Source organism: Agelaius phoeniceus, chromosome 2 (assembly GCF_051311805.1).
Source record: "Agelaius phoeniceus isolate bAgePho1 chromosome 2, bAgePho1.hap1, whole genome shotgun sequence".
NCBI classification, from domain to species: Eukaryota; Metazoa; Chordata; class Aves; order Passeriformes; family Icteridae; genus Agelaius; species Agelaius phoeniceus.
In genome coordinates, this window is record NC_135266.1 from 24,457,720 (window position 1) to 24,485,626 (window position 27,907).

General features: G+C 37.8%; 1 protein-coding gene across 4 annotated transcripts in view; it reads left to right on the top strand.

The window, feature by feature from the left end:
• The window catches only part of MYO16 (myosin XVI), a 357,627-nt gene that overhangs the window by 309,159 nt on the left and 20,561 nt on the right, over nucleotides 1-27,907 (top strand). For all 4 annotated transcript variants that reach the window (XM_077173308.1, XM_077173307.1, XM_077173306.1 and 1 more), the window contains exons 30-33: nucleotides 1,993-2,239; nucleotides 4,089-4,396; nucleotides 6,231-7,433; nucleotides 24,666-24,824. In XM_077173308.1, the coding sequence (XP_077029423.1) occupies nucleotides 1,993-2,239; nucleotides 4,089-4,396; nucleotides 6,231-7,433; nucleotides 24,666-24,824 (1,917 nt within the window). The remainder of the gene's footprint in view (nucleotides 1-1,992; nucleotides 2,240-4,088; nucleotides 4,397-6,230; nucleotides 7,434-24,665; nucleotides 24,825-27,907) is intronic.

Consider the following 27,907-nt stretch of genomic DNA (forward strand, 5'->3'; position numbering starts at 1 on the left):
CATTCTTTTTGCAACAGTCTGAATCTAACCCTTAGATTCAGATTCAGTAACATCTTTATTATGAATACTCTCATAAAATTGTCAACAATAACTGTACTATTAATTTGGTAAATTTGGTATGTGCAATAATGTTTCAGAGTTTAAAGAAGTCAGATTTTATGGAATGTAATTAAAGGCATTGATTGGTTGTGATTATAAAAGTATAAACCTTCAAAGCTGTCTATCATAAATTATTATCAGAAATTATTTCAAGTTATCTGAATTTGAAGCTTTTCAAGCCCAGTGAATTTTGGAGAAAAGCAGTATTACATTATTATTATTAATTTTAGCCTTTCTTACATCTTGTCAGCTGGGCACTGGGCATCTCTATAAAAGAAATCTTTTTTTTAGTGTCTAAACAAGGCACTAGAAGATGATAGAATGTACTTTACATTACCCTATGCTTTAGCTGTTTATTTTATTCAATAACATTTTAAAATCATAGAAGACTAATTGTATTTTTCTCTGTTGACATTTTCCCTTTATATTATTTCAGCTTGACTCTTCATCATTTAATGTTGTTTTTCAGTAATCCTAAATCTGAAATTTAACTTTGTTATTGTAAATACCTAACACATTTTAACTTTTTTATCCTGCAATCAACATTCTCGGTAACTTCCTCCAAATTCAAACAATTCTAGTCTTACCCAGGCTATTGTCTCCTAACTTCACTTATGAAAAACTTTCAATTGATCAGAAAAAGAGTAACCATAAGAAGCAGTGATGAAGTTTGACTTGGTTTTGATACATACAAATTGATGAAAACCAAGAGTATTTAAGGCAACAGACAAATTATTCTAAAACAGGTTCTTCCCTGTGAGATACACAGTGTGATTCTACATCTGGAAGGAAACATGATCTTGTGGAACTTAGAAAAAAAAAAAACACCCACACAAACACAGTACTTTCAGTCAGCATATTTCTGCCTTCTAAGCCAAAACATACGTTCAAAGAATAATGACACCACCTGTTGCAGGCACTGGGATTAAAATGGTGCCCAATTTATTATGGCCACAGCGGCCCCTGTGCCTTGTGTTTCTGATCAACTGTACTTCAGAAAATCCTGAATACTGGGTGGTATTTGGGTAGGTTTTTTTGTAAGGAAGGTATTTATATAGCAAAGAGATAGAAAAAGCTCTTATAGGAGATGCACTAAAATCTTTTCCCAGTATAAAGCTGACAAAGAGTGTGAAGAAAAAGTCTAATAGATAAATGAAGCTGATGCAATGTAGATGAAAACTTTTAACTGAAAAATGCAGATATGATATGACAGATACATTTGAGAAATTTGCATTAAATTAATCTAATTCTTTTAGCTGAAAGGAAATGAGCAGTGAAAGGTCTTTAAGTCAAACAAAAAAACCCCCTTGTATTGGGTATGATTTTGTTGTGGTATTAGGCACATTGAAACACTTACAGCATTTTTTAAAGCAAAACAACAGCAATCATTTCATTCCCACTGCATTCACTGCAATTCATTTATCCAGGCTTTTATTTTGAAACAATCTTTTGACCTTTGCAGTGTAAACGTATGCTTTCACAATATGTAGTACACATCTATACATACACCTTACATCATGCATATGCAAGATGTATACATTTTATTACATCTGTGTTGTAATGTAATAAAAAATAGCATTCAGGGAAATAAACATTTTGAGTACTGATAGCTCATATTTATTAATTTACTGTCACTACATTGTTTTAAGCACTGGCAGTACAAAACAGAAAGAGTTCCACTATGAGTTTTACTCCACTAAGAGTAGTCTTAGTTTTACTCCACTAAGAGTTTTACTATGTTATTTATATGCCATCAGATTTCTTTTCTAATATCTATAAGATATTGACTGAACTTGGCTTGCTCATGTTTAAACAGAACTCACAGTGATATTAAGTTAGTTTCCCAATTAGTTGTCTTTCACGGGTCTATGTTTTCTCCTTCCACTATGGTAGTTATAAGAGGATTTCTAGCTCGCCAGCGCTTGCTACAGAAGATGAGCATCAAACAGCAAGAGGTCACCTCAATCAAAAGCTTCTTGCAGAATGCTGAGGATATGGGATTGAAAACATATGATGACTTGGTGATTCAAAATGCCTCTGACATTGCTCGGGAAAATGACCGGCTCCGCAACGAGATGAACGCTGCTCACCACAGGGAAAAGGGAGAGGCGAGAACCAGGCCAGAAGAAGGCCAGAAAAGGTAGGATGAGAAACACCTGCTGTGAAGAATTAATGAGTCTCTTCAGTTTCTGTAAATTCCTTCCCTGCTTAGAAAACAATAGAAATGACAGAAGGATTGCGAGAGGATTCTCAAGTATATGCTCATCCCAAATCAATATTAGGTCATATTTTTTTCCTGTATATCAGATAATTAAGTCTAGAAAGTTAAGAGACCACCATATCCTATTCAAGGGGCACTGAGCTTAGAGGAACTTATTCAAGTCTCTGGGACACTTATTTTTTACAGAAATACTTCTAATTCTATGATAAATAGATTATAGTTTAACTTCACCAGACCAAACAAGCAAAAGAAAAATTCCTCTGACTTAAAATACCAACACTGAGAAGTTGCAAAGTTAATGAAAAACAGTTAGGAAAGTGTTAAAATACAGTAAAGTCCACATTAATAAATACCGGTTTCTCACTGAAACAAGCAGATTGATTGTGAGGAGGATGGTTTTATTTAAAAATGGGCAAATGATATTTTTTTAACTCATGTCAGAATTTTCAGGAGTACCTACTTTACAAGCCCAGTAAATGCTGGAGAGCCATTCTCTAGGAACTGAGGCTCTGATTTCTCTCTTAGACTGCTGAGATAGTCAGCTCTATCTCAGAGTTAGCATTTGCAGTTAATCGGTATGTGTCGATAGAAAGAATATGTCTATAACTTGCTGGACATATAAATGTTTATTTTTCCATAGGAACTTAATTTTCATCCAGAACAGCTCCCTTTGCTATCATTGCTTTTGTCAGTGACTTTAATAAAAGTGAAAATGGCAGTGCATCTGCTTAATTAGCTTCAAATATCCCAGTGATTACATATTAGAGGAAATGCCTTTGTAGGAAAGACTGTAATTAAACATTACAGTGAAAACAAATTATCCACTGAGCACCATGCTTTCATCTTTTGCTATTTCATTTGCTTCATGGGCAGCTGGCTATATCCTGTGCATGAATTTCAGCTCTGCTGGTGATTTGCCATGCAGAAATACAATTTAAAAAGACAAATGCTTGAGGATTTGTTTGAAAAATGTCAGTAGAGACATCTTCTATTACATTACTACTCTAAGTTAAAAGGGTCTCAATGTTTTGATTCTTGGAGGAATAAAATGTTAGAAGAATTTTTGTTAAAAATCAATTTGTCAGAAGCAGCCAGAAGGTTATTTCTCAATATGTATTCAAATAGCAAAAAAAAAAAAAGGAAAGGGAAAAATTGAAAAACTGGATTGTAATTGAAACAACTAAACATAACATCATAATAATAAAATTATTATTAAAAGTAATGACTAATAATTAAGTTTAAACTGGAAGACATAGGGATATCTGGGTGGAATTGCTCAAGCAGCCAATGTAGCTGGTTAAAAAGGCCATCTAATATTTTAAAGATTTGCATTATCTAAATAGAATTTATAGTTGTCTTTTTAGAAAATAATGATAAAGGCTCAGCATTTGCTGCCTCAGTAACTTTCTATTAAAATGGATTTCCCAGAAATTATCATTCAGATTAAAAACCCAGCTTTTGATTGTGTGTAGCAATCAAAGTGTGAACAATTCATTCAGTGAATGTCTGGTCAACAATATGAGACTGCTTAAGCAAGGCTGCATTTGTGTGAAAAAGGGCCGGTGTCCTGATTTATCATGAAACAGGAAATGGAAGAAAGCTAGCAGCTTGATCTGGATTTGTTTGTCAGAAGATTACTACCCACATCCCCTCGACGCAGCAGGGGAGTTGTGAGATTGTTTACCAAAAAGCTGTTGTTACATTTGCATGAACAGGTTCATTGTTATTGCTTGAATAATGCATCTGGGCCTCTTTTCTGTGTTTTCAGAGCTGAAGACAAGGGTGGGAAGGTCTCTGAGGACAGCTTTGCCGGCTGTCGAACCTCTAAGCACTTTCACTCCAGCTCCGTGCCTGTCCCCATGGCAGTGGATGGCTTGGTGCATTCTGCGGCTGGGTCATCCATCAGATCCCCCTCCCTGCACTCTGTTTTCAGCATGGACGACAGCAATAGCCTGCCATCACCAAGGAAACAGCCTCCTCCCAAGCCAAAGAGGGACCCCAACACACGACTGAGTGCCTCCTACGAGGCTGTTAGTGCCTGCTTGTCGGCAGCTTCTAAGGAAACCGCTAATGAAGGTTAGACATAAAGGCAGAGACAGTCGCAAACGTTACTCTGAGTTATTGATTTATTCTCCTCACTTTGATCCTTTTAAACACAGTCAAATGCCTTTGAGAGGTGCTGCTTCCTTGAAATATTTCAATGACAGTAAATAAAATTAGCCAATTTGTCATTTGTTCCCAAATCAGCAAATAATACTCATGTGTTCTAATTGCCCAGTTTGACAACAATCAAAACATATTTGGAGAAATCTCTCTAGAAACTAGTAATGTGTCAACATGAGCTATTTTATCCCACTGACCATTTTATTTCATCTTTTAAATTGTTAGAATATCTTGCATCAATAAAACAGAATGCTAGAATCTTGAATTTCACAGACTTAAACATTAAACTTTCTCCTACATTGTCTCTGTGCTCACATGAATAATTTATGCATTCAGTGTTTGTTTGTTTCTTTGGGGTTTGTTTTATTTTTTTTCCTGGCCATGATTTGGTTATAGTGATTTTTGTTTAGAAGGAAAGTGCTGCAAGTGTCCCAAAGTATCTCAGTGCATTATGATGACCATAGCATGGTTTTGAGTTCACTTGTTCTATTCTCCTTTACCTTTGAAATGAATGAGTAGAAGATGAGGGAAAGGAATGCATTCTGCTTTCCTTGATAAGCCTGACTTGTCATGTTTTGTCTAAATGATCCTCAAGTTTTATCAAGGAAGATCCTTCAGGTTGGATTTAAAGCTCTCTATAACTCCCTAGTCCTGCATACAATGGATAGAAGTCTTTGCAGCTCTCTTTCTCAAAATAATTACTGTCCTCATGCCCAGTTCATTAGGTGAAAGTCCATTTTCTTTAACCTCTTCCTTTAAGCTCTACATAAGGAGACAGGAACTATGCCCAACATACTTTTAAACTAATATGGTTTAAGAAGGTCTGTAGTAATTTAATCTTTCTGTGTCCAAATCGGCAAGAGATTTTACCAAGAAGTTCTAGCAGAGGTGTTTTGAAAGAACAAAAATTTATATATGTATGTGTGGTCTTAACAATCATGCTTACATATACTCACAAGACAATTTTGGAGCTCTTATATGTATGAAAAAATAGGGCAAGTTTCTCTGCCATATACTGATTTTCTAAGAATTATGTCAGTTTTGTGTTTTTGTCCAAAACCAGCTCTGATTTATACCATCTAATTTTGATCTAAAAAGACCACTCATCTAGGTATCTAGTCTCTTCACTCCATACATGCCTGGAGGCTATAAAGAGACATCTAGTTTAGTTAAATGTATACTCACTTGGGGATTTGCCCTTAGGCTATGGGATTCCCTAAAGTTATAAATTATTTCCACACCTACACTACCAAAGAAGAGATGAACATAATATCATCCCATAATTAGAGATTTAGAGATATTACATAAAAGAGGGGTATTTCAGTTACTGGCAGTCACATATGTGTCAAAGTAGCACTGTGCTGACTCCTACTTGAAAGCGTGCCCCTCTCCCTTGGAGCAATAGGAGAAACAAGCACATATTTCCGTGTGTTACAGATCTTGCAGTGCACAAGTATATTTTGGATTCAGAATACACTTCCTCAGGTGCGAATTCTCATCTTTTAGTGGGAGTAGAGTTTACCAAAGGAGATTATATGCCCAGGTAGCAAAGGCCTGTGGTTGGGTAGCTGAAAATTCTGCATTTTATTCCTAGAAGTATTTATGCTTTTGCTTGGAGCCCCGTATTTGTGACTGATGCTCATTGTAGAACTAAATGGGCAACATTTGAGGGCTTGAAGTACTAGACCAGTGTAAGAAAAAACTGACTTTAACTTGTTAATAACACAGACCTTTTTCACTTTCCTAGTACTGACCCGTCCAAGACCACACAGTGATGACTACAGTACCATGAAAAAAATACCTCCCAGAAAACCAAAGCGAAGTCCAAATACAAAACTTAGTGGTTCTTATGAAGAAATACCTGGCCAAAAGCCTGGGGATGTAAAAAAAGCAAGCGCAGTAGTTAAACCAGGTGTCTATGACACTGTGACAGTACAGAGAGCAGCTTCTACTGAGGGACCACAACACGGTGTGTTGAATCTCTTCATGTCACAAGAAGAGGAGGAAAATGAGCCTGTCTATATTGAAATGGTAGGGAATGCAGTGAAAAGCAGTTCTGCTGAAGTGGAGAGTCCAGAACAAGGAGAGTCTGTATATGAAGAAATGAAGTATTTTCTACCAGAAGAAGGAAGCAATGGTAATGGAATAATTCCAGTAGTGACTGGATCTCCTCCTCTGTTGTTTGAAAGCAAAAAAAATATTAACATTGAAGATGGAACATTGGATGGAAACAGTCAAGCAGCTTTGATCTATAAAGACTCATGTGACATTCCAGCCCCTTTCCCTAACTTGCTCCCCCACAGACCACCACTTCTTGTATTCCCTCCAACTCCTGTCACATGTTCACCTGCTTCTGATGAATCACCTTTAACACCGCTGGAAGTCAAAAAGCTTCCTGTTTTGGAAACCAACCTAAAATACCCTGTGCAGTCAGAAGGTTCAAGTCCGTTATCACCCCAGTACTCCAAAGGGCAGAAAGGGGAGAATGAAAGACCAGTATCTCCAGGCTTGATTGTGTTCAGTATTTCCACCAAAGTGACTCCTCCTTCCACACCACCTCCTCCACTGCCACCACCCCCTCCTCCTGTACCACCTCCTGCTTCCTACCGGGCTTCCACACATTTTGCATCTCCTCCAGAGACTTGTGCTAGTTTTCTGATTAATGCAGGGAAAACAGGTACAAATTCGGATCTGCCAAAAGTACCTCAGAGAACCAATCCTGCTCAGCTTGGATGCTCGTCTTCTCCATTTTCCAAACTGCCTTACTCCCCAAAGGTGGCAAGAGCAGAGCACAGGAAATTGAACTCAAATTCATCATCTTCATTTTCATACAGCCCTACAAACTCAAGGTCATTGACCAGTCCCCTTGATGAGTTAACTAGCTTGTTCAACTCAGGAAGGAGTGTGCTACGAAAATCTGCAGCAGGACGCAAGATCAGGGAGCCAGAAGGTAAGATAGTTCTCTGTGCTTCTGTATTGTGTAGTTTCTCTGCATCAAAACTTTCTTACCTTGGACACTGATAAAGTGGGCAAAAATGCAGAATGAAAACCTTGATTAGTTTTGGGTTTTTTTAAAGGTCATAAAAAACTCATATATAATATAAATGACATAAAAACTTCAGGTTTTGTCTGAGATAAGATTTGTCTGAGATAAAAGTCTTCAGGTTATGTCTGAGATATCAACTTTTCTTCTACCAAAATGTTTGTTTGACACAAGTTTAAATGTTCTTTTAACATTCCAGCTGTCTCAGTAAAATAAACACAGATTTTATATTGTGTGAAAAATGAGTTTATGTTATCAAACTATAAAAATGCTTTGAATTAAATATATAGCTGGTAGATGTGCTTTACTTTGAAGACTGTCTTTTAAAATTTGATCATTTAATTTCCAGGAAATTCTGTATTTGGGGATACAGTCTTTTTTATTCCCCTAAATAATGCTTGGACAGAGAGTCATGCAATGAACAATATTTAAAAAATTAAACTAAATCCTGGTTCTGCATCTCAATAACAACACTGACTCCAATATTTTGGAGTACTTTGCTCCATTACTTTTCTGATTTAAAAAAAGTTTCCTATTGAAAATATTCAGTACACTTTATATGGAAATTTCTCCCCATAGTAATATCTCCTAAACACAAAATTTTGTGAATTTAAAATTTGGAGTGAGAAAATCTCTATACTGTTTTCTCTGCTTCTTCACTTCTATGTGTCCAAACAGCTTGTCTTAATCAAGAACTGCGAGCAGCATATTCAAAATAAGCAATACATGATCATAGAATTCCTTAGGTTTGAAAAGAACATTAAGATCCTTGAGTCCAGCTGCAAAACTAACACTTTCCATTATTTCAACTAATCATAGTTGTCCAACTGCACAGTTTCTAGTTCCTCCTTTTTGTTGCTCATGCTACATGCCTTGATGTGGGTGAACTTCCATTGGCCTATTGATATGCCACCTCTTTGGGAAGAATCCCAAGTCATACTTTTGAAATACAAAACAATCCTGTAGAGAACAGGATGGATTCTCTTATTATTCATTGTCCATTTTCTCAAGTACCTACTGCTCCACTGATTTTAGTATCACATTCTAATTTACACAGCTGCACTATAAGAGAAGTAGGTGTTTATTCTTGCTCTGTATATGTGTGTCTGTCTGCCACCCTATGTCTCTATTCCTAACAACTTCGGCAGCCTTCAGCCAAAATTGCTTTCAACCAAATACAACAAGGACATAAATGTCTCAAAATTAACTGAGTTAATTCTACAAGCTTTGTGAAAGTTAGTCTAGGTTGAGACAAGAGACATTCAGGTATGAGACAAACTGTGGTGGACAGAACCCTTGAGTCCTCCAGATCCTTGAAAAGCTTTAGCTGAACCATGCTTGTTCTATGCCAAATTCAATTCTGTATGTTGAATGAGCTATGAACTGAGATTTCATCAGTTCTCAACCTCAAGAGAATAGTTTTTTCTTATGCTAAGTGTTCAAATTGATGAAATTGGTAAAGGAGTTATTCCAGTAGTTTTCTTGCTTTGACAAAATTACTCAATAGCCTTCACTGTCTATAAACCCACAGAATGTTTTCTGTGGGTTTTTTGATAGTTTTGTGGTTGATTTTGGTTGCTTGCTTGCTTGGTTGGTTTTTTAAGTTGGGAGTGTTGTTTTATCATATAGTTTATACATTTTTATCTGCTGGGAAGTAACTATTAAAGTTAGTTCTTTGGATATATCTTCTCAAGTCTCTCTCAATGTACCTGGTGAGAAAGTGTTGTAAACCACTCCAACCAGGTCAAAAAAAAAATTACCTTTACCTTAAAATAAAAGTTTCTTTGGAATGGAAGATTTTTGCAAATGCAATGATCAACTAAACGTGACCAAGATAGAGTTCAGCTTGGGTCTCATGTGGGTTGAAGCTAGTGCATTAACAGAGGGTACCATAAAAAAACTCTAAATTTACCTTTCACATGGAAAATGTACTTCTAAATATTTCATCAAGGGAGCAGTAAGTATGAAAGATCAAAGTTCAAGAAAGATATACGATAAAAAACCTGAATCAATATTTTATGAGCTAGGAAGCTACTGTATACTAAGTGCAGTTACATATGAATAGTTCAGTGATAAGTAGATGGATTGAAAGTAGCTAAGAAATACAAGTGAACATATGTGTGTGTTTTTACAATTTGCCTTTTTTCATGTACTTCAAGTGTTCATCTATTTTCTAGGGTAACAGCTGGCAAAAATTTATTTAACCTTTCGTGCAAAGTAAAAAGATGGCAGTCATCAGAGATGACTCCCTACAAGTTGTGTAAAACTAGAAGTTGTCACGTGCTACTTCTGATATTTTTACCACCTCTTGCCTAATGCATATTAAGTTCCTAGAAGACTCCTCTCTTTCTTTTTATCATTTTTAGTACTTTATTTATCGACAATGATATGGTGGAAAAAAAAAACAACTCAATAGAATTTCATGACAGTTGAAGACATGGCCTAGAACAGCGCTCTATAATGTGCAGTTTCTTTTATTTTCAGAAGTTATAATCCATCGACAATCTTAACTAAAACTGGAAAGTAAAATTGTGGGCCATTTTGAAGTCAGGGAGAGTTACCTATGGGAATCAGGGAGTTTCTGTATGGGATCGTCAGCCTTGGAGATGAAAGCCTCCCTGCCAATATAAAAGCAATACAGACAGGCCCCCCAGCATGCCTCCCTCTCACCTGGAGGAGCAATTCCAAGGCCTGGGAACACTTAGTCCTTTTGGCTCCTGACCTCTTTGTGAGAAAAGCTCATCCAGAATTACAGTAGAACACATTTGTGGTTTTCTGATGTGCTGAAGAGTTATTGTGAACTGAACTGAGAGCATTGTCTTTCACAAGGGCAACAAAAAAAAAAAAAAAACAAAAACAAATCACAACAACTTTCTTTTCTTGGTGGTTGAGCCTGTCCTTTTTTTAAATACAACACTAGCCCCTGCTGGTCCAAAAAATGATCCAGATCATATAGTATGCAATTTCATGAAAAATACTTCACATGTAACAAGAGAAGTTTATTGTTCTGCAAAGCTGTAACAGGTGAGAAGCTAGGTAAGGTGATTTCTCAAAGGTTGGGAAGCATTGTCACTGAAACTGCAGTTGTATTGTTACACAGGGATTTGTTTTTACCCCATATAAAATGAGACTTGAGAGCAGATAAGTGATAATACACAGACACACAAGTCTTTTTTGTTCTCTGTGATTTCTGGAAGTGAAAATTTTAGTCTGCAAGACAGACTGAAACTGAATGGTCATGTGCAGAGCCCCTACTCAAATAGACAGGACCTGCGATTTGAAACTGAATTCAATCCTTTAATCACAAAACAGCACTCCTTAGCAGGATATCCAAATATTTTTGACTATTCAACATATAAGACATTCCTTATATAAGGAAGAGACAATTACATGGTTAAGCATTTCATATTAAATATTCATGAGCAAGGACAGAATTTTCTGTTCATCAGTGTTGAGGAATGATACTCAGATTTTGCTAGGTCGTGATGTTATTTCTCTTAATTGGTATAGTTGATATTAAATTATTCCATGCAAAGGGGAATCATTTCACCTTCAGAACAAAAGGTAGAATAAATCCTAACCAATCACCCATGCTTAGATTGGTAGAGTGAGTATTCATGTGGATTTTGAAGGGGAAGTATGCTCCTTCCAAGGAGGTGTGATTTTACCTTACCCTCACCTTAATTCACTAAAGGTGAATTTCTTACCTTTAGTCCATTGAGATGAAGGCACAATGTTTCCTCTTTTTCCCACTTGTTGAGAAAAAATTGACATAGATACTTAACTTCTGCATGTGAGAAAAAGAAAATACACAAGTTTGCAACCCCACATCTAGGTGCCTAAGAAGAAAAATTATGAAGACATTTCCTTTATATATGTCACCAATGTATAGGCATCAAGTTTTGTGAAATATTGTTAGTGTTTCAGTACAAGTAAGTATGTATATTCAAGTCTACCCATTCTTCAGTGACCTATTCCTTTCCAAATGGTTTGGTAAAAACAGCAAAGGTGTGAAAACTTTAGATTGTTAACAATTTATTGTTATCAATACAGTTATCATTTGTCCAGTATCCTTGACATCCGTTCATTCTGTGACCCCTTTCTTCACTTTCTTCCTAAGTGACATATTTTCAATATGATACCTATGATTTAGGTAGTTTCACATATCAGTGTCTCATCCCACATTCTCCAGTTTAAGCATTGAAAGTCACAGGAAGATAGTTACAACTGACAAATAATACAGATACTCAGATGTACCTTGGGACTAAAGCTTGCCAAATACCCTCTATTGAGACTGACTCACACTTGGAGAACAACAAAATGTAATGTGTATGTATGAAAAGTACTGTCCTGTCAAAGGCACCTATTCCTTTGATATCTAGTAAATAATTTTCCCTTATCATCAGGTAGAGCAGGCTATGGCATAGCTAACATCTCAACTGTGAATTGCAATTAAATCCCTACTTGTGCTTCTGTGATGAAATCCAAAGTCTTTTCTCTCTAAGCGGCTCAGCTTTTTGTCTTAAGCAACTTAATAAAGATAATAATCATATCTCCATCTCCTTCCTATTTGTACAACAAAACAGATATACTTTCTTTGTGGCAAAAGCAAAAAACTTACAAAGCATGAGTAATACAAAAAGCTGTGCTTTCAACTTTTTGTCTTTTACCTGTAAATGCTGGGGGAATGAGTGTATAAGGCATCAAACTTCTACATCTTTAAAGTAAAATTCTCAATTCATTAAAACTTAGTCAATTAAGCTTCAGCACACTTCTCAGAACGAGATTAATATATTTTACATAATTGCCTTAATTAATAGGGAGTGAGGGTGACTTTCTGTGACTAATTTTCAGATCAGATCTCTAAACACAGGAGAGTCATCAACCTCTGATAGAATATGTGGAGTTGGAAAGGACCTATCAGGATCATCGTCTGATTCCAGGCCCTGTGCAGGACACTCCAAGAATCACACCACGTGCCTGAGACTGTTGTCCAAACACTCAAAGTGAAAACAGTCTTGATGCTGTGATCACTTCCCTGGGGGGCCTGTTCCAGTGCCCAACCACCCCCTGGGTGAGAAAGCTTTTCCTGATACACAATCCCCTCCCTTGCCCAGCTGGCCATGCTGTTCCTGATGCCCCCAGGACAGGGTTGGCCCTCCTGGCTGCCAGGGCACTGCTGACTCATGTTCAACTTGCCATGGACCAGGGCCCCCAGGTCCCTTTCCATGGCACTGCTCTGCAGCCTCTCATTCCCCAGTCTGCCTGCACATCCCAGGGTTGCTCCATCCCAGGTGCAGAATACAACACCTGTTAAACTTCATAGAATTGTTGATTGTCCATCTCTCTGCAGGGCCTCTGCCCTCAAGGGAGTCAACAACTCTTGCCAGTTTAGTATCATTGGCAAATTTACACTTTCACTACGGACTACTTGCAACTCTCAATCTGAATCTCTTGCTGTAGGTGCAGAAAAGTGGAAGGAAGCACTGCCAGTAAGAGTTCAATGCAGCTCATTACAAAAATGCCCTTTCTTGGCTAGTCACAGATGCCCTATACAGAAAATTACACAGGAGGAGGCAGAACTGCTGGCAATACATTTGCCATCCAGCCTATGCTAGGTGATTTTTCTGAGGCAATAATTGTGCTTTCTATTATTGCAGCAGAAAAAGGTTAGAAGAGTCTAGAGAAAGTACACTCCATTCCTATTTTCAGAATATCTATATAGCCTGTACACCCTGAGAGATACCACCTTAATCTACAGTCTTCTACTGATCTAAAGTCTGCCATTATCTGGATAATGTATCACAGAAAAGACCTGTTGTTTCTGGATAAACACAATGTACCAAGAATAATTTTCCATGTCAGAATGTATGAAAACTAGTATATTTTACTGCTGAAGACTGTTTTGGCTTTCTGTTCTGACTTTTTTTTCACTAAAGCATTTCAATTTCTGGTTGACTTCACTGTTTGCTGTTACAGCCTAAAACCACATAATATGTTATTTGCTTTGGTTATCTGTTCCAACATGTCAAAGAGGCTTTGTGTGTGATTACCATAAATAATTTTAATCCAAAGATTATTAGAAGAACAAATCAAGTCTACTTTTCAAGTGGAAAAAAAAGGGTATTATAATAAAAATTCGTATTTATTTTGCATTTTAAGTACTTGTATTGATCACAGAGGCAAATATCACTGCATTTTTTGATTTCCAATGACCTTACACTGTATCTATCTATGGCTATTAGAAAGGGATCCTGGAGTAGGCAGCATCTTGGTCAGACCTACTGTGGGCTCTCTCATACCAAGTCACTGCTGAAGAGGAGGGACATTGAGGAAAAGTAATTGCACTGACTTTTCATTTCCTTTTATATGGTCCATTTCTGAGAACTGCAGGCATTTCTTTTAAATTAATTACTCTTTTTTGGCTCCTCTCCATTGAGCTGGTTTTGCTTTGTGTCCTCTTCATCCTGTCTGATACTTGAGTACAATAACTACACCATACTGGTTCATATTAGCTCATTTCAAACCCAAAGTTTTTAATAATACCCCAATTTTAATTGTGACTTGGATAATTCAGGTAGACATTTACAGGATTTTTATTTTCATAGCAGTCTTTTCTTCAACATCTTTGTGACATCATGGTTCCAAATTCAGAAATGGTTCAGAAAGCTGTCTCTTTACTAACAGTGTTATGGGCTTCTTTAAATAGTCATAATTTCATTTGTAATTCACAATGCAGAACCACAAATTACTTTGTTAAGGAACCACTACATCATTAATTGTAAACCAATTGAGAGAAATTGGCCATATCTAAGAGAAAAAAAATTATTTGTACCACATTTATGTTCCTCACACCAAAGAAGAATTTGGGTATTTGGCAGTAAATGTCATGTCACTTCATTTTACAGGAATTCCAGCATTTGAAACATAATGAAGAATGAAATATGGACATACATTTTAGTGAAGGTCTCTAATTAAATTCTCAGCTTCAGTGAGAAATCTCTTCAGATGTTTTTAACTTCTTTACATCCATCTCAGCATTAAATTATCTTTTGTGAAGAACCTCAGTAGAGAACAATAATTCCATTTCACAGAAAATGTCAAGATTGTGACATTTATATTTGTTTTAGGCTGAAATGAAAATCAAGCTTTCCAAAATTCTGTGCAGAAGTAAATATTCTTTCATGTCCAGGCTTTCAAAAATGTTTGTAAAGCACTGAAACGGTCTGCCTCAAAGATGGCAAAAATGCTTCTTACAGAAGTAAAGTAAAATGCTTCTTACTGAAAATGTTAGCAACTAAATGTGTTGACCTTTTTCTAGACCTAGATAAGTTCAATAGTAGTCATTTCAAGGGTTGGCATTTAGGGGAATGACTGGCTTGTAAACAAGCCAAGCTACTTCTTAACTCCTTGGCTCAGGTATCCAAGAGCTGTGCAAACTCCAGCCCCTCAGGATGACCTAAAGTTATTGGCAGGGCTCATGCAGCTCATCATGAAACTCTGCAACTCTACAGACCTGAGGGTGTGGCTATGTTCTAGTTCCAGCATTGGAATTTGGTGGGGCTGGGTGGAGAAGCAAGAGAAGACAATTTAAAGAGAGTCATAAAAAGACTTTATCATGAACGTGAGGGTAGCCTGACCCTCCTGCTCTCTCCACACTGCTATACTCTGATGTGAGAGAGTAGTCAAGTGCTTTGGAGTACTCCAGATAGGAGTAGCATTTAAAGCAGTTAGCGACATCTGCCTTCCTCCTGGCACCATGAGTGAATGGGAAAATACAGAAACCTTAAATTCAGGGCCTTTTTGGCTTGAGCTTTCAATGTCTTTTAAAATGAAAGGCATGAAAATTAGGTTTTTTCACACCTTTGTGTGGTGAAAATTTAAAAACAAAATAAACATATTAAATTGGGCCTGAAGTTTTACATTTCATTATTTCTCTTAGATCTTTCCTTAGGGGCTGGTTGCAGAACAATCCTGACATAGTAGTAGCTTTTAGTGACAGTTTTTAGCCACTGATTATCTGTATTTGTGCACAGTATGGATGTTTATCACGCTGCATCTGCAATAGCCATATGTTCTTGCTTTGAGGTTAATGACAGTGTCATTGACCATCACTCTATCCTTTCAAAATGAACTTAAAAACAAACTAAATAGATATCTAAATTCATTTGTTGTCTTAGAAACTCACTTGGAAAGCAAAATATGAATGTTTTCTGAGAAGTTTTCCAGAACAGCTATCCCTATTTGGTGGGCAGGATTACAATACAGGTGAACCAAAAATATTCTTTGGATTGCTCCTCAGGATCTGCTCAAACAATTTATCTGCTCAGTCCAGTGCAGTCACTTATGCCAAGACTTCTGAGTTGCAGTCACTGCCAGAGCTGGTATGAGAAATCCTGAAAAATATCTGTAGAAGCATTCTGGGAGCAGTAAATAGACTTGATGTGATGCTTCTGGGAGTGTCAAACCCCAACCAGTTTGTTTGTTTGTTTATTTGTTTGATTGTTGTTTTGTAGGTTTATTTTTACAATATTTGAAACTGTGTTTGAAGGGGAGGAAGGTTGAGACAGTGTCTCATCACATAGTTTCTTTCAACAGCAGCTAAAGCCCAGCAGTAAAGGCTGTTCTATAACTGAGATACCACAAAGAAACTTAAACAGACTTAAATGTCCAAGAAGAATTGCTGTATCCACACAAACTTGAAGAAAACAGTTTAAAAAAGGGAAGCTGTGTTTCTTAACAAATTGCCTCCTCCTTTTCCAGCACACCAGCAGGTTTTAAACATGCAAATACAAAAAGTAGACTCTGGTCAGCCAATCAACACACCTAGCAGTAAATAAAACTATTAACAGAGTAAAGTCAACTACTTCTTTTCCATATTAGACTTGAAAAAGAGGGGAACATGGGGACATGGAGGGAAAAAATGTTTCTTCTCAGGCAGGATATCGTCCCAAGCAGTGGGACAAGGACTGCCCTCCTTCCTGCCCTGTGTGGTTTGTTATGGACCTCAGAATAGCCTTCAGAGATCCCTTCCTAGAGAAGATGTGATAAATGAAATCCCCAGTCTCTGAAACAAGTGCACTGACTGGAGTCCAGCTCACTTGCTGCACTGAAAAGATGTTCCAAGTTGTTGCTCAGATCCTACCAGGCAGGAGAGATGGCAGCCTGTCCAGATATTCTTCATCCTTTACCACTGTTTGAGAAAGCTGTTTTCTCCACTTCAGAATGGTATTCTTAGTCTTATGCTGGGAAAAATAAACTAATTCAAACAAGCCAGAGTCCTTCAGACAGGGAAAAAAAGGCATTTGTGTTATCCCTCCCACACCAACTCTGAGAGTTTACCTGATCCAGGGATGTCCCTGACATTACTTCTAGGAAAGAGGGAAAGGTTTGTAGCTTGTAATGATTGATACTGAAATAAATGTAAAATGAGAGACTGTCTTTTTACCAGTGCAAATCCATCAGAGAAGAAAGCAGAAGAAAGCTTCTTGTTCTTGTTCTGTACTTTCCAGAGCTGTGATTTACAAAATTATAATTGAGCTGATGGCTCTTAAGGTCTGAACCAGACCTAGGAGTTCCTGCAGCTGCTTCTGCAACTTCCTTCTTACTATCAGCCTCATCCTCTGAAATTTGGCTGGCTGGTATCACACTAACACAAAATTCTTCAGAGGACCTCTTTCCTCAAGCTGAGTGAGTTTTGTCACTTGATATTCTCCATGGCCTGTGTCTCCTCTCTTTGCTTTCCATGTTTACACCAAGCTTCCACAAATGCAGCTTCCCTGACAAAGTAAGTGGCCTGTTTCTGTATTTACCTGCTCTGTGGTAAATACCATGTGTATGTGGCTTCTGAAGTAACACCATCTGATAGCTCCACTTGCACAGCTCAGAGAGAAAGGAAGCTGGAAGTGACAGTATGAATTCACTGCTGCCTCCTAGGAGCATCACTGGTGGGGGGAGAATCCTAGACAATTGCTGCTGTATGGGTAGGCTTTGTGAGGTGAAACAAACCAAGGAATAATGATTGCCTCTGATGGCAGTGGCAGCCAGCAGCACAGCTAAAAGGGTGAGACAGGCAGCACATGCTAATAGGCTGGGGGAATCCTGTCTTGACAGTTTTCAGCCTGCTCCATTTCTTTCAGCAAATAAGATGCAGCTGTTTGCCTCCAGCTCTCAGCAGACAAAGTAAACAGTCATGTTACAGAGGGTCACAGTGGGACTTCATGTGAGTAAACTGAATTACTCTGAAGCAATATGCATTTATCCAGCAAAAGGACACCCCAGACAACCTGTGCTGAGGGTAGCTAGCAAATGCCACAGACCAAGAATGTCTCAACAGTAAGTCAGAGCAAAACAGGAAACACCACGTGTAATTGAAAAGATACAAGAAAACACAGGGGTAAACATTTGACTCAAAATAAAATGGCCTATTCTTATTTAAACTTCTTCTCCCTTTCCTTCATCAAATAATATCTGCAAATTTTCTGAAATTACCATATTTTATTTTTTCCCCTTACTTCACAACATCCACTTGTCACAGTAAATATAAAAAAATATCCAGGGTCAGCCATTAGGATTCAGTGCATTCCTAACTTTCCCAAGAAAGAGTGAGAGCACAGATTAGAAATCCTTTCTGTCTGCAAAGTCTTGACTTTCAGACGCTGGTTAATAGGATCCATCAGTTCTCTCTTATTAACATGTTTAATGACAAGCTGCTTGATTTGAAATTTGCATTTTTCTGGATACCAGCTGTAGGTTTTAAGGAAATTGAGTTATTTAGCTTTTACATTCCATGGTAGCACAGGTACCAAAAGCTTCTCCTCCTGTACAACATGAATTTATCTGCCAGAATTTATGTATTTTCCTGTTTTCATAGTTGCTGATACAGAATGTATAACTGTGGATCTGGATACCTAAAACTGTGTATTGATAATTAGTTATAGAAAGTCATGTTTTCCATGAATGAGGAAATAATGTTTGATTTTATACTGAGATCGTGTCAGCTTTAGTACTGAGATATGTCCTGCCTAGCTTGTGACACTGAATTTCCTCAGCTGGAAACTCATCATTCGTTCTCTAGAAAAGAAATGTGTGCCTTGAAAGAATGGTCATGTCAAATCATACTGAGAGGAAAGCATGCCTTCATTTGTACCAGAGCAGAACAGGGAGAATCTGCTCTCCCTGTACAGTCACGATGAAACCTTTCAGTGTGGCTTCAGTAGAAGCTGTGCAACAGTTCAGTGCTCCACCAGCTCCATATGATTTTGAGGCAGTTTTTCTTCCATATTTTTCCTTTTTTTTTTTTTTCTGAGATAGATTAATACTGACCACTGATTTTTGATCGTGGTAACTAGTGCTGTCAAAGTGAATAGCTGTATCTGTTTTACTGAGTGAGCCAATGCCAGGGAATGTCCTTGGAATGGCAGCTCACTCCAGGGCACAGCCGAAGTGCAGAGCAATCCCCAGCATTCCTTGGGACCTGACAGGCTGGCTCCCTTCCAGACAGATCTGGGAGTGCTTCAGGAAAAGACACAGCTCCAGGGACTATTCCCAGTAGAGGATTTGGATTCCTCTCTGCTGTGGAGAGCAAGGAAAGTGTAGTAGTACTGATATGGGTCTCTTACCATTTGCCTCAGGGCCAGAGAACAGTTGTGATCACATTTGAATAACCAGGGTAGACAAAGCAAGCAGTGCTGCGCAAAGCATCCAAGGTAAGCATGAATAGGATCCAAAACCTGCTGAAAGCAGTGGAGCCTTCTGTTGTTATTAATGAGCTTTCAGTTAGGCTGTAAATGAGCACTAAATGTTAAAAGGAGAAGTATTTGAAGAACATATGGGGACAAATGTATCCATATACATTATGGATATACCTACATTCAAAGAAAGGAGAGCAAAACAAGGGATTTGGCAGAAAAGCAAAATGCAGCCCTCTCAGGTGAGTTACTGCTGGGCCTTTAATAACATACTGCTGTACAATGAGTCTATGATGATTCCACCTAAATTCTGATATTAGTCATCAATTTATATTTTGTCTTTATAGTTTATAAAATAGTTTAAGTATATGATTTCCTTAGAAAACTAATAGTATCTCAAAATATTTCAGTTTTGTACTTTAATCTGTCTTATGTATAGAGCTAATACTGGCTCATTTTCTAATTTGGTGATAAATCATTAGTTCAGGCTAAATACTACTTATGAAATAACATATGATGCTTAGGGTCATACATTTTTTGTTTGAGAAAAAAGAGTCTTATAATAGGATATTTGGAAGTCATAGCTCAATCAAGACTTTAAGTCAATCTTTTGACAAAAAAGTTTTAGCATGTAGACTTTCAGTGTATTGGTTTCTTTTAAAAGTGAGATAGTGACTAAAAAATGGGGGGAGGGGGAAGCAAATACATTAATTTCCATCATTGCCATACTCTAAATTTCTTTTTTACAAAATAAGTGCAATTCTGTCCATCCTGTGCCTTATGATTTTATCTTGAGTTTTACACTCAGTCTTTTCCAAGAACACTAATAATGAGGAACTGTGGGTTTCATGAGCTGCCTCTTTTGCATACTGTTCCTCTTGCACTTTTCAAGTAATGCTGATGTAATTAATTGTGGATTTGTTGCAATATGGAGCTTGCTTTTAGTCCATGCATCCTCATGAACTGCAAGATTAGTCAGAGTAGGACTTTACTGAGACAGAGATACCTTTTTGGCAAAGTCAGTTTACTGAAATAATAATCCAAACACTGTTCACTTTTGCAGACTCTAGATTTTTCACTTTAAGCTTGTATTCCTCTTATAATCATGAACTTCCACCATGCTCTACAGCCGATACATCTTTGTAGCTAGTCTCTTGCAAGTAGGCATGGATGTCTCTACAAATAGCATTTATTAGCAGCTGAAAACTGTTAAAGATGTCATTACTTTAAAAAAAAAATAATATTGAAACCTGGTAAGTAATCCATCCATCTAGTGAGAACAGCAGAGCACAAGTCTGAAAAAAAAAAGATTTGTCATGTTGGTGAAGATGTTAAAATGTAGGAACCATAAGGGTTTTTTTTCCTGTGTCTTAAAATATTTCTGATAGTTTTAGAATGTTGATAAGGGACGAGAGTGCGCTGCATACTTGTATCTGCAAGGTTTGATGGCAGCAGGAGCACATTGGCATTCATGTGGAGAAAAGTCCAAACTTCCATGTTAAGTGACTAAGAAAACATGAGGGGAAAGTGCTTTTCAGACCAATACTTGACAGATAAAATAGGAATCAGTAGGAATTTTAAATAGAAATATTAAGATAAAGTGTCAGGAGACACCTTTGTTATGCTCAGGGATATTTTGAATAGTGTGAAGGCATGACAGAGAGGGATACCTCAGCACAGAAGACAAAGTTAGGAGCTTCTAGCACATTTAATGAAAAAGCAAATGCAAAGTGCTGCACCTTGAAAAGTACAATAATGTAGGGACTGGGGGAAGCAGCCCTGGGAAAAGGGTGCTGGGGGCCCTGGGAGCTGGACAGGAGCTGGCAGGGAGCCTTGGCAGCCGAGACAGCCGACTGCATCCAGGGCTGTGTCCATCATTCCTCCACCCAGCACTCCTTGTTAGACCATATCTGGTGTGTGCAGAGTCTCCCACTGCAGAAAGATGCTGATAACCTGGAGCAAGTTTACTCCAGCAGTCACAGAATCACAGAATTTTTAGGGTTGGAATTGACCTTTGGACATCACCCAGTCCAACCCCGTGGCAAAGCAGGGTCACTACAACGGGAGCATGTCCAGATGGGTTTTGAATGTCTCCAGAGATGGAGACTCCACAAGCTCCCTGGGCAGCCTGCTCAGTGTTCTGCCATGCTCAGTGTAAAGAAGTTATTCCTCAGAAGGTGGAAGGTGAAATTTCTTGTGTTTTAGCTTATGGCTACTGGTCCTTGTTACTGAGCACCACCAAAAAGATCCTGACATCCTCTTGACATCCGCCATTGAGATATTTATTTATATGTACTGATGAAATCCTCTCTCAGTCTTCTCTTCTCCAGACTAAACAGGCCCAGCTCCTGCAGCGTGTCCTCATAAGTGACATGCTCCAAACCCCTCATCATCTTTGTGACCCTCCACTGACCCTCTCCAGTACCTTGTCTGTCTTGTACTGAGGAGCCCAGAACTGGACACAGTGCATGTTCATGGCTGCTGCATGTCCTGTGAGCAGAGTCTGGGGCTGGGGGAGCTTGTCCAGTGTGGGCCAGAGCTGATTTCAGGGGCTCTCTCCTGACCTCTGGTTGAAGTTTGCTGATGTACACATTTAAACTTGTTCTATAGGCTCACATGAATCTCCTCCAATGAGGAGCTGAAGATGCCTATATATAGGAAATTAGTTCAAGTACCATTATATAACCCAGATTATTTTGAAATAAAATATAGGGTTCTTTCCCACCCCCAAGATCAGCTAAATAAGGCACTTTGAAATATATTTTCTCTATATAGTTTTCTGTTCAGAAATTAAAAGGGTGCATTTTTTACCATGATTGAATATAGCAAATGGGATAACAAATTTCTGTCTAGATAGCTGTCCCCAAAGATATGCTGCATATATTCCACTACTTATTTCTGCCAATTTGGTATGATATTCTAGCTTCATAGTAACTATCCACATTTCTTTGTAGTATTTCATTTTACAGATACAAAGAAGAAAAGATTTTTTTCCAAGAGCCCTTTGTGAATGCCCTGAAAAGATATCAATGTACCTATGAAAGAAAAGGCTTCTGCAAATACCAATGCAAGAAAAATTCTTTCTACTTGTTCATTCTCAAATGAATTACACATGTCAGGCAAATCAATAAATCTTTCGAATATCAAGAAAAAAGGATCCCAGACACTTCCCCAAGAAGCTTTATGTAAAAAGTGGCACAATAATTATGTAGGTGGATTATGATCTATAGGCAAGTGCACTGACTAGTAACATCTAAAACTGACATTTCCTTTTCAGACAAATTTAAAATGAGCTGCAAAGATGCATTTTGCAGTCAACTTGCTTGTACAAAAGCTAAATCAAGCATGCTCTTATAATTGTACCGTATGCATTTTCCATCTCAGACTTTCCATCTCAGCCTCTCCCAAGTCAGTTATTGTGGGTAGAGCTGGCCTAATTTTTGCAATACAAAGCACATTTGCCTGAAGATCCATTTTATGAAATGTTTTATTTTATGTTTCAGTGTCACGGAAACAATCCAATCAGATCTGACAAAATATAATGATCAAGGAAAGAGGGCAAGGGAGGAAGGGACGAAAATCAAACAAACATGGAAATCTTTTATCTGACAGTTTGAAAATTAACTTTTTGACTTTTCAAGACAGACTTTTTTAGACAAGGAAATATTAAGAACAATTCAGTGTTAGATAACTAAAAGCTAAACAAAAATAGGGAAGACCTTTTCAATTAAATTAAATATTTTGAGGGAATCAGAATGGATTTAAAGCTTCCATTTCATTAATTAGGTTTTTAAATTGAGGCTTCCCAATCAGTTGGGTTTTCTTTTTTTATTTCAGGCATAAAAATGAAAAATTGACAGAGCAGTCAGCATTAGGCTATAAAATCTTCAGGTTAAGCATCTATTACCGGGTGAAAAAAATGCTTTTCCTTCTCCTTGAAAAATTTTCATGTGCCTGAGATTTATAAGAATGTATCATATGTTTGAGAAAGCTGAGAATGTTATTGGAAGTATGGATGAATGCTCAAATGTTGGTTTTAATTGCTAGTCTTTTGACCTCTATTGGTTCTTGCTATCATTATGACAACCAAAATCAAGGAATAACTCTCTCAGAGTTTTCACAGAAGGAACATTTTTATTTTAGAGTGTTACAGGAGGACCTTTGCACCAGGGTCAGTCATAACACATCAGCCCTGCAGCTAAGGCCAGGCCTCAGAGGGAGCAGAAATTGATAGGAAGACTGAAATGGAGAAAGCACCGAATGAATCAAACCTGACTGTGGCAAGGAAAGAATATGTATATATGTTCAACACACACAAAACCCCCCAAAAATGCAAAAGAAAAACAAACAAACAGAAAACTCACCAACCAACCAACCAAAAACAAACCCCAACAAACAAAACAGAAAAGAGAGATAAATCCTTAAGAAAATGCATAACCTTGCCAGTGCAGCATTTGATCAGCCCTGTCACACTGGAGTGGGGTGGGGATGCAGGGACACAGGCACTGCAGTGGGGATCCTGCTGCTGTCCCCATCCATCTTGGCTTCCAGCTCTGAACCTGTCCCTGGTCCCTGAGCTCCAGTGGGGAGCCCAGCTCGGGTACAGCCAATGACTTGAGCCTGTTTCTTGTGGAGCCCTGGGCTGACAGAGCCAGGCAAGCTCAGAGGCAGCTCCAGGCACTTTGCTGTGAGCTGTTCTGATTTTCCTGGACATGCAATCAGTCAGAGGGAGAAGAAGATAAGGGCTTTGTTTTGCCCTTCTCTTTGAACAAATGCTAAAAAGCTTTGGAACTCCTTCAGGATCAGACCTCTTCTTGATGTCTTGAAGAAATTTAACTAAAAGGCTCTGACTTGAATAGCTGGCACTTTATAGAAAATGACAGCTGATGGCTAGAGAGCCCTGAGGCTGGTAAACAATGGCCACGGGGAGGATCTGCTGGGAGGAATATTGCTACTGTGGTTTAATCTCAAAAGCCAGTTTGTTTCTTGTGGTAGGTGGTAAAAGAAAAGGATAAGATCACATTATATCTGTTTCTAGTATCATTTAGTGCAATGATGAAAGGCATTGCAATGATGACAGTGCTATGCAAGCTCAAGTGAAATAGAATCTTAAAATAGAAACAATACAAACACTTGGTGAGCTATATCCACTGATATTTTTGTGGGAAGAAACAATACAAATGAAATTTTGTAATGCCTTTCACTCCCCTAAATTTTAAAAGCTTCAAGTGGAGCAGTAACAAAAAAAAAACCAAAAAACCAACCAACCAAAAAAAAGCCAAACCTGCAAAAATCACTGATTTAAACCTTTCACTTTTATCACTGGACTTGTGAATTTAGTGATTAATTTAATAAAGTAACTTGGTCTCTCTGTGTTAGTTTTCATTTAATTACATGTGAAGGCACTAGTTAAAAGAATGCTGACAATCATTTTTTCTTTTTCTGTCAGGTGCTGAAACTAATCTGAACTTGAGGAGCAGGGAAGATCCAAATGCATCAGATCCTGCATCAGAAACACAGGATAAAAATGCAAATAATCATGGAACTCAGTCATCTAATCCATTGTCCAGTTCTGTGACTGCTGAAAATGGAAATTCAGTATCAAATGGTAAGTAGTTTTTAACCCCAAAATTCTTTTAACATAAAATTGCTGAAGTGTTTCCTTGAATGAGCTCTGTAAGATATAGACAGGCTGGAATCTTCTGAGTTGAGAAAGATCTCTTTCTGGAACTGGCTTAACTTTGTATGTGTGAACTGATAAGCCCCTCCCCAGTACAAGCTGAATGTGAAGAACATGAAACAGCCTCTGTTGAGGAATTAGTAATTCCTTCAGCTCCAAGTCTATAAGCAGCCTAAGGTATGGAGGACTGAGATTTGAGATTCTGATCCTATAATCAACAAAAATGGGACAGAAAATAGGAAATCAGGACCTCCCTTTGCTGTAGGTGCCTTACTAATGAATGAAATATTGTTTATGATTGCAACACAGAATGGTACAAGAGCAGTGACAGAATATGTTTCAAGGTTCTAAAAGGCACTATTCCTAAGGAAATACCACTTCTCTGAGGTCAGATTTTTAATAGAAGTTTCTTTTTCATTTTGTGTAACGAATATAATTGCTCTTATTTTTTACCTTATTTTTGACAGAAGGAATAGCACCTTTCTACATCTCTGTGCTATAAAACAGTGACTTCGCCACAAATCGTCCATGCTTAGCAGAATTCTTAGTCTGAAAGAAGGAGCTTTTTGCCAAATAGACAAAGTAATCAGCCTGAAGTAACCTTTTACATTGCAATGCTGAAAGTTGTGATCCTACATCACCCAAAACAATGCTGCATATATAATTGCAGCAATAATGTTTAGAAAACTTAATTTTGAAAAAAAAAAACCAAAAAAACCAAAAACAAAAAAACAAAACAAAACAAACAAACAAAACAAACAAACAAAAAAAAAAAAAAACCAAAAAAAAAAAAAAAAACAAAAAAAAAAAACAAAAAAAAAACCAAAAAAACCCCAACCAAATTCAGCTTACTTTTGGTAACTTGAGGGTAGTTGCAGGAAAGCCCAATCCAGATGGTGTAGTTTGTACTCCAGACTGCACCCCTGATTAACTTAGGTTCTTGTAATTTTGCCTCTGGCCCAGCTAAACTGATGCTTCCAACCTTGGACTGAATTAAACACGGTCTTGCTCAATGCACAACTGTGATATCCTAATATTTACTTAGGTGTACATAAAGGAAAGCTCCTAGGATGTAATCGACAACTCCATTTGTCTTTCCAAGCTCTACCAAGCCTCTGCTTGCCATGTCTGTGGCAATGTGTTGTTGCTGTACATGGAAACTTTACTTATTTGATAAGGCCAATTATCAAAGTGCTTTTTACAGAAATAAACAGAAAATCATTGATAACCTGATTCTTAGCTCAAGGCTGTCCTGGGCAGTCAATCCTAAAGTGTATTAACATAGTACAAAATCAATATATTTTTCAGAACTTGCTGTTTGGCTTAGGAAAGTATTTTTATTCATTTATGGTGGTCTAGAATTATGAAAATATTTTACATTTTATCTTTTCTTTGAATTAAATTAATAGCACCTACTTTTAGAAGGTACTTTGTGTTAAAATTATGTTAATTTTTTACTACTTTATTTGAGATGGATCCAAACTGAATCCATGTAAATAAATTTTTAGTTCAGGAAATTATTTGAAAAAGGGGGTTGTTTTGCATTCACAAAAACTGAGATCCTTTGGAGGGAAATTTATTTCAAGCATTTCATTCAACCAAAAATCATGGGATCTTACAAAAGGAGAATTTTTACCTGGAGTACAGAGAATTTAATGTAGACAAGAATGCAATAGTGGTACCTGACATATAATTTACAAGACTAGCAGTACACTAGAGACCTTGGATGTCACACCTTTCCCCTGTATATACTAATATATAATTTCCCAGCTTCAAAAAGTGATAATCTCACCTCAAAACAGCACATAATTCCAATTACTGAGAGGCCAGGGTCAGATTCCCTTTGCAGCAAGCAGTAAAGAACTGAAATGCTGGACTCTCTCAGATTTGACCTGGTTCAAATGAGGTCCTGAGCTTCAAATAAGGGATTCACCTTCTTCACTGTGTGTTCAGAGGAAGTCCAGATGATGTAGAAAAAGATCCATATTTATGAATATTTTACTTGAGCTTTATTCAGAAGAACAAAGAAAATTTAAAAACTGTTGTCCCTAGTTCCAAATTTGGGAACTATGGGAACAAATGGGAAGGGACTGTTATAAGGGGGAAACTAAAAGGAGGATAGAGGGGCTTTAAGGGGTTTTAAGCTTTGTTTTAATTCTCATTTTCCTACTCTGATTTTCGTTGATAATAAATAAATTCAGTTCATTTCCCCACACTGAGTCAGTTTTTTCCCCTGACAGCAACTTGTGAGTGATCTCTCCTGTCCTTATCTCGACCCACAAGCCTTTGTTATATTTTCTCCCCCTGTCCAGCTGAGGAGGGGAGTGATGGAGCTGCTTTGGTGGGCACTTGGCATCCACCCAGGGTCAACCCACCACAAGCACAGCACTATGAGGGCTGCTATGGGAAAAATGATCTCCAGCTCTGCTAGCCCAACACACAGACCTACCATGATGTCTGTGATTCTTGTCTGTGAGGTGCTTAATAATGCCCATTGTGGACTCCCTTTGTTTCTCCTTCTGCCTTTGCTTCCCCTCATCCCACCTTTCAGATCCCCTGCAGTGCTCTGTGGATGCTATTCCCACTGCTGCAGAAGTGATGGGGAAGCACACGCTGTGAGCCTCACTATAGGATCAACTTTGCAGAGGTGTTTGTTTCTCTTGACTGCAGAAGGAGATTACCTGGCTGTTTTACACTGGGTGACTGATTTTTACACAGCTAAATTTTGGACAGCTAATTCCCACATCGAGAGCACATTATAGTTACAAAACTCCCAAAAAACATGTTTTATACTGAGGGGATGAAGTTTTGAATCGTGGACTTGAATATTGACTTCCTGTGTGACACAGAGATATAATTTGAGAGCAGAATGCTGCAGGCATGGTTTTTTCCCTTTGCATTGCTTCTGCCATGAAAACAAGCCAGGGGAAGAGGAACCAGGGATTTCTGCATTGCAGGAGGAATCCCTGGCCAGTGTATAGGTAAAGTCTTATTTGCAGGCTTTTTAGTTA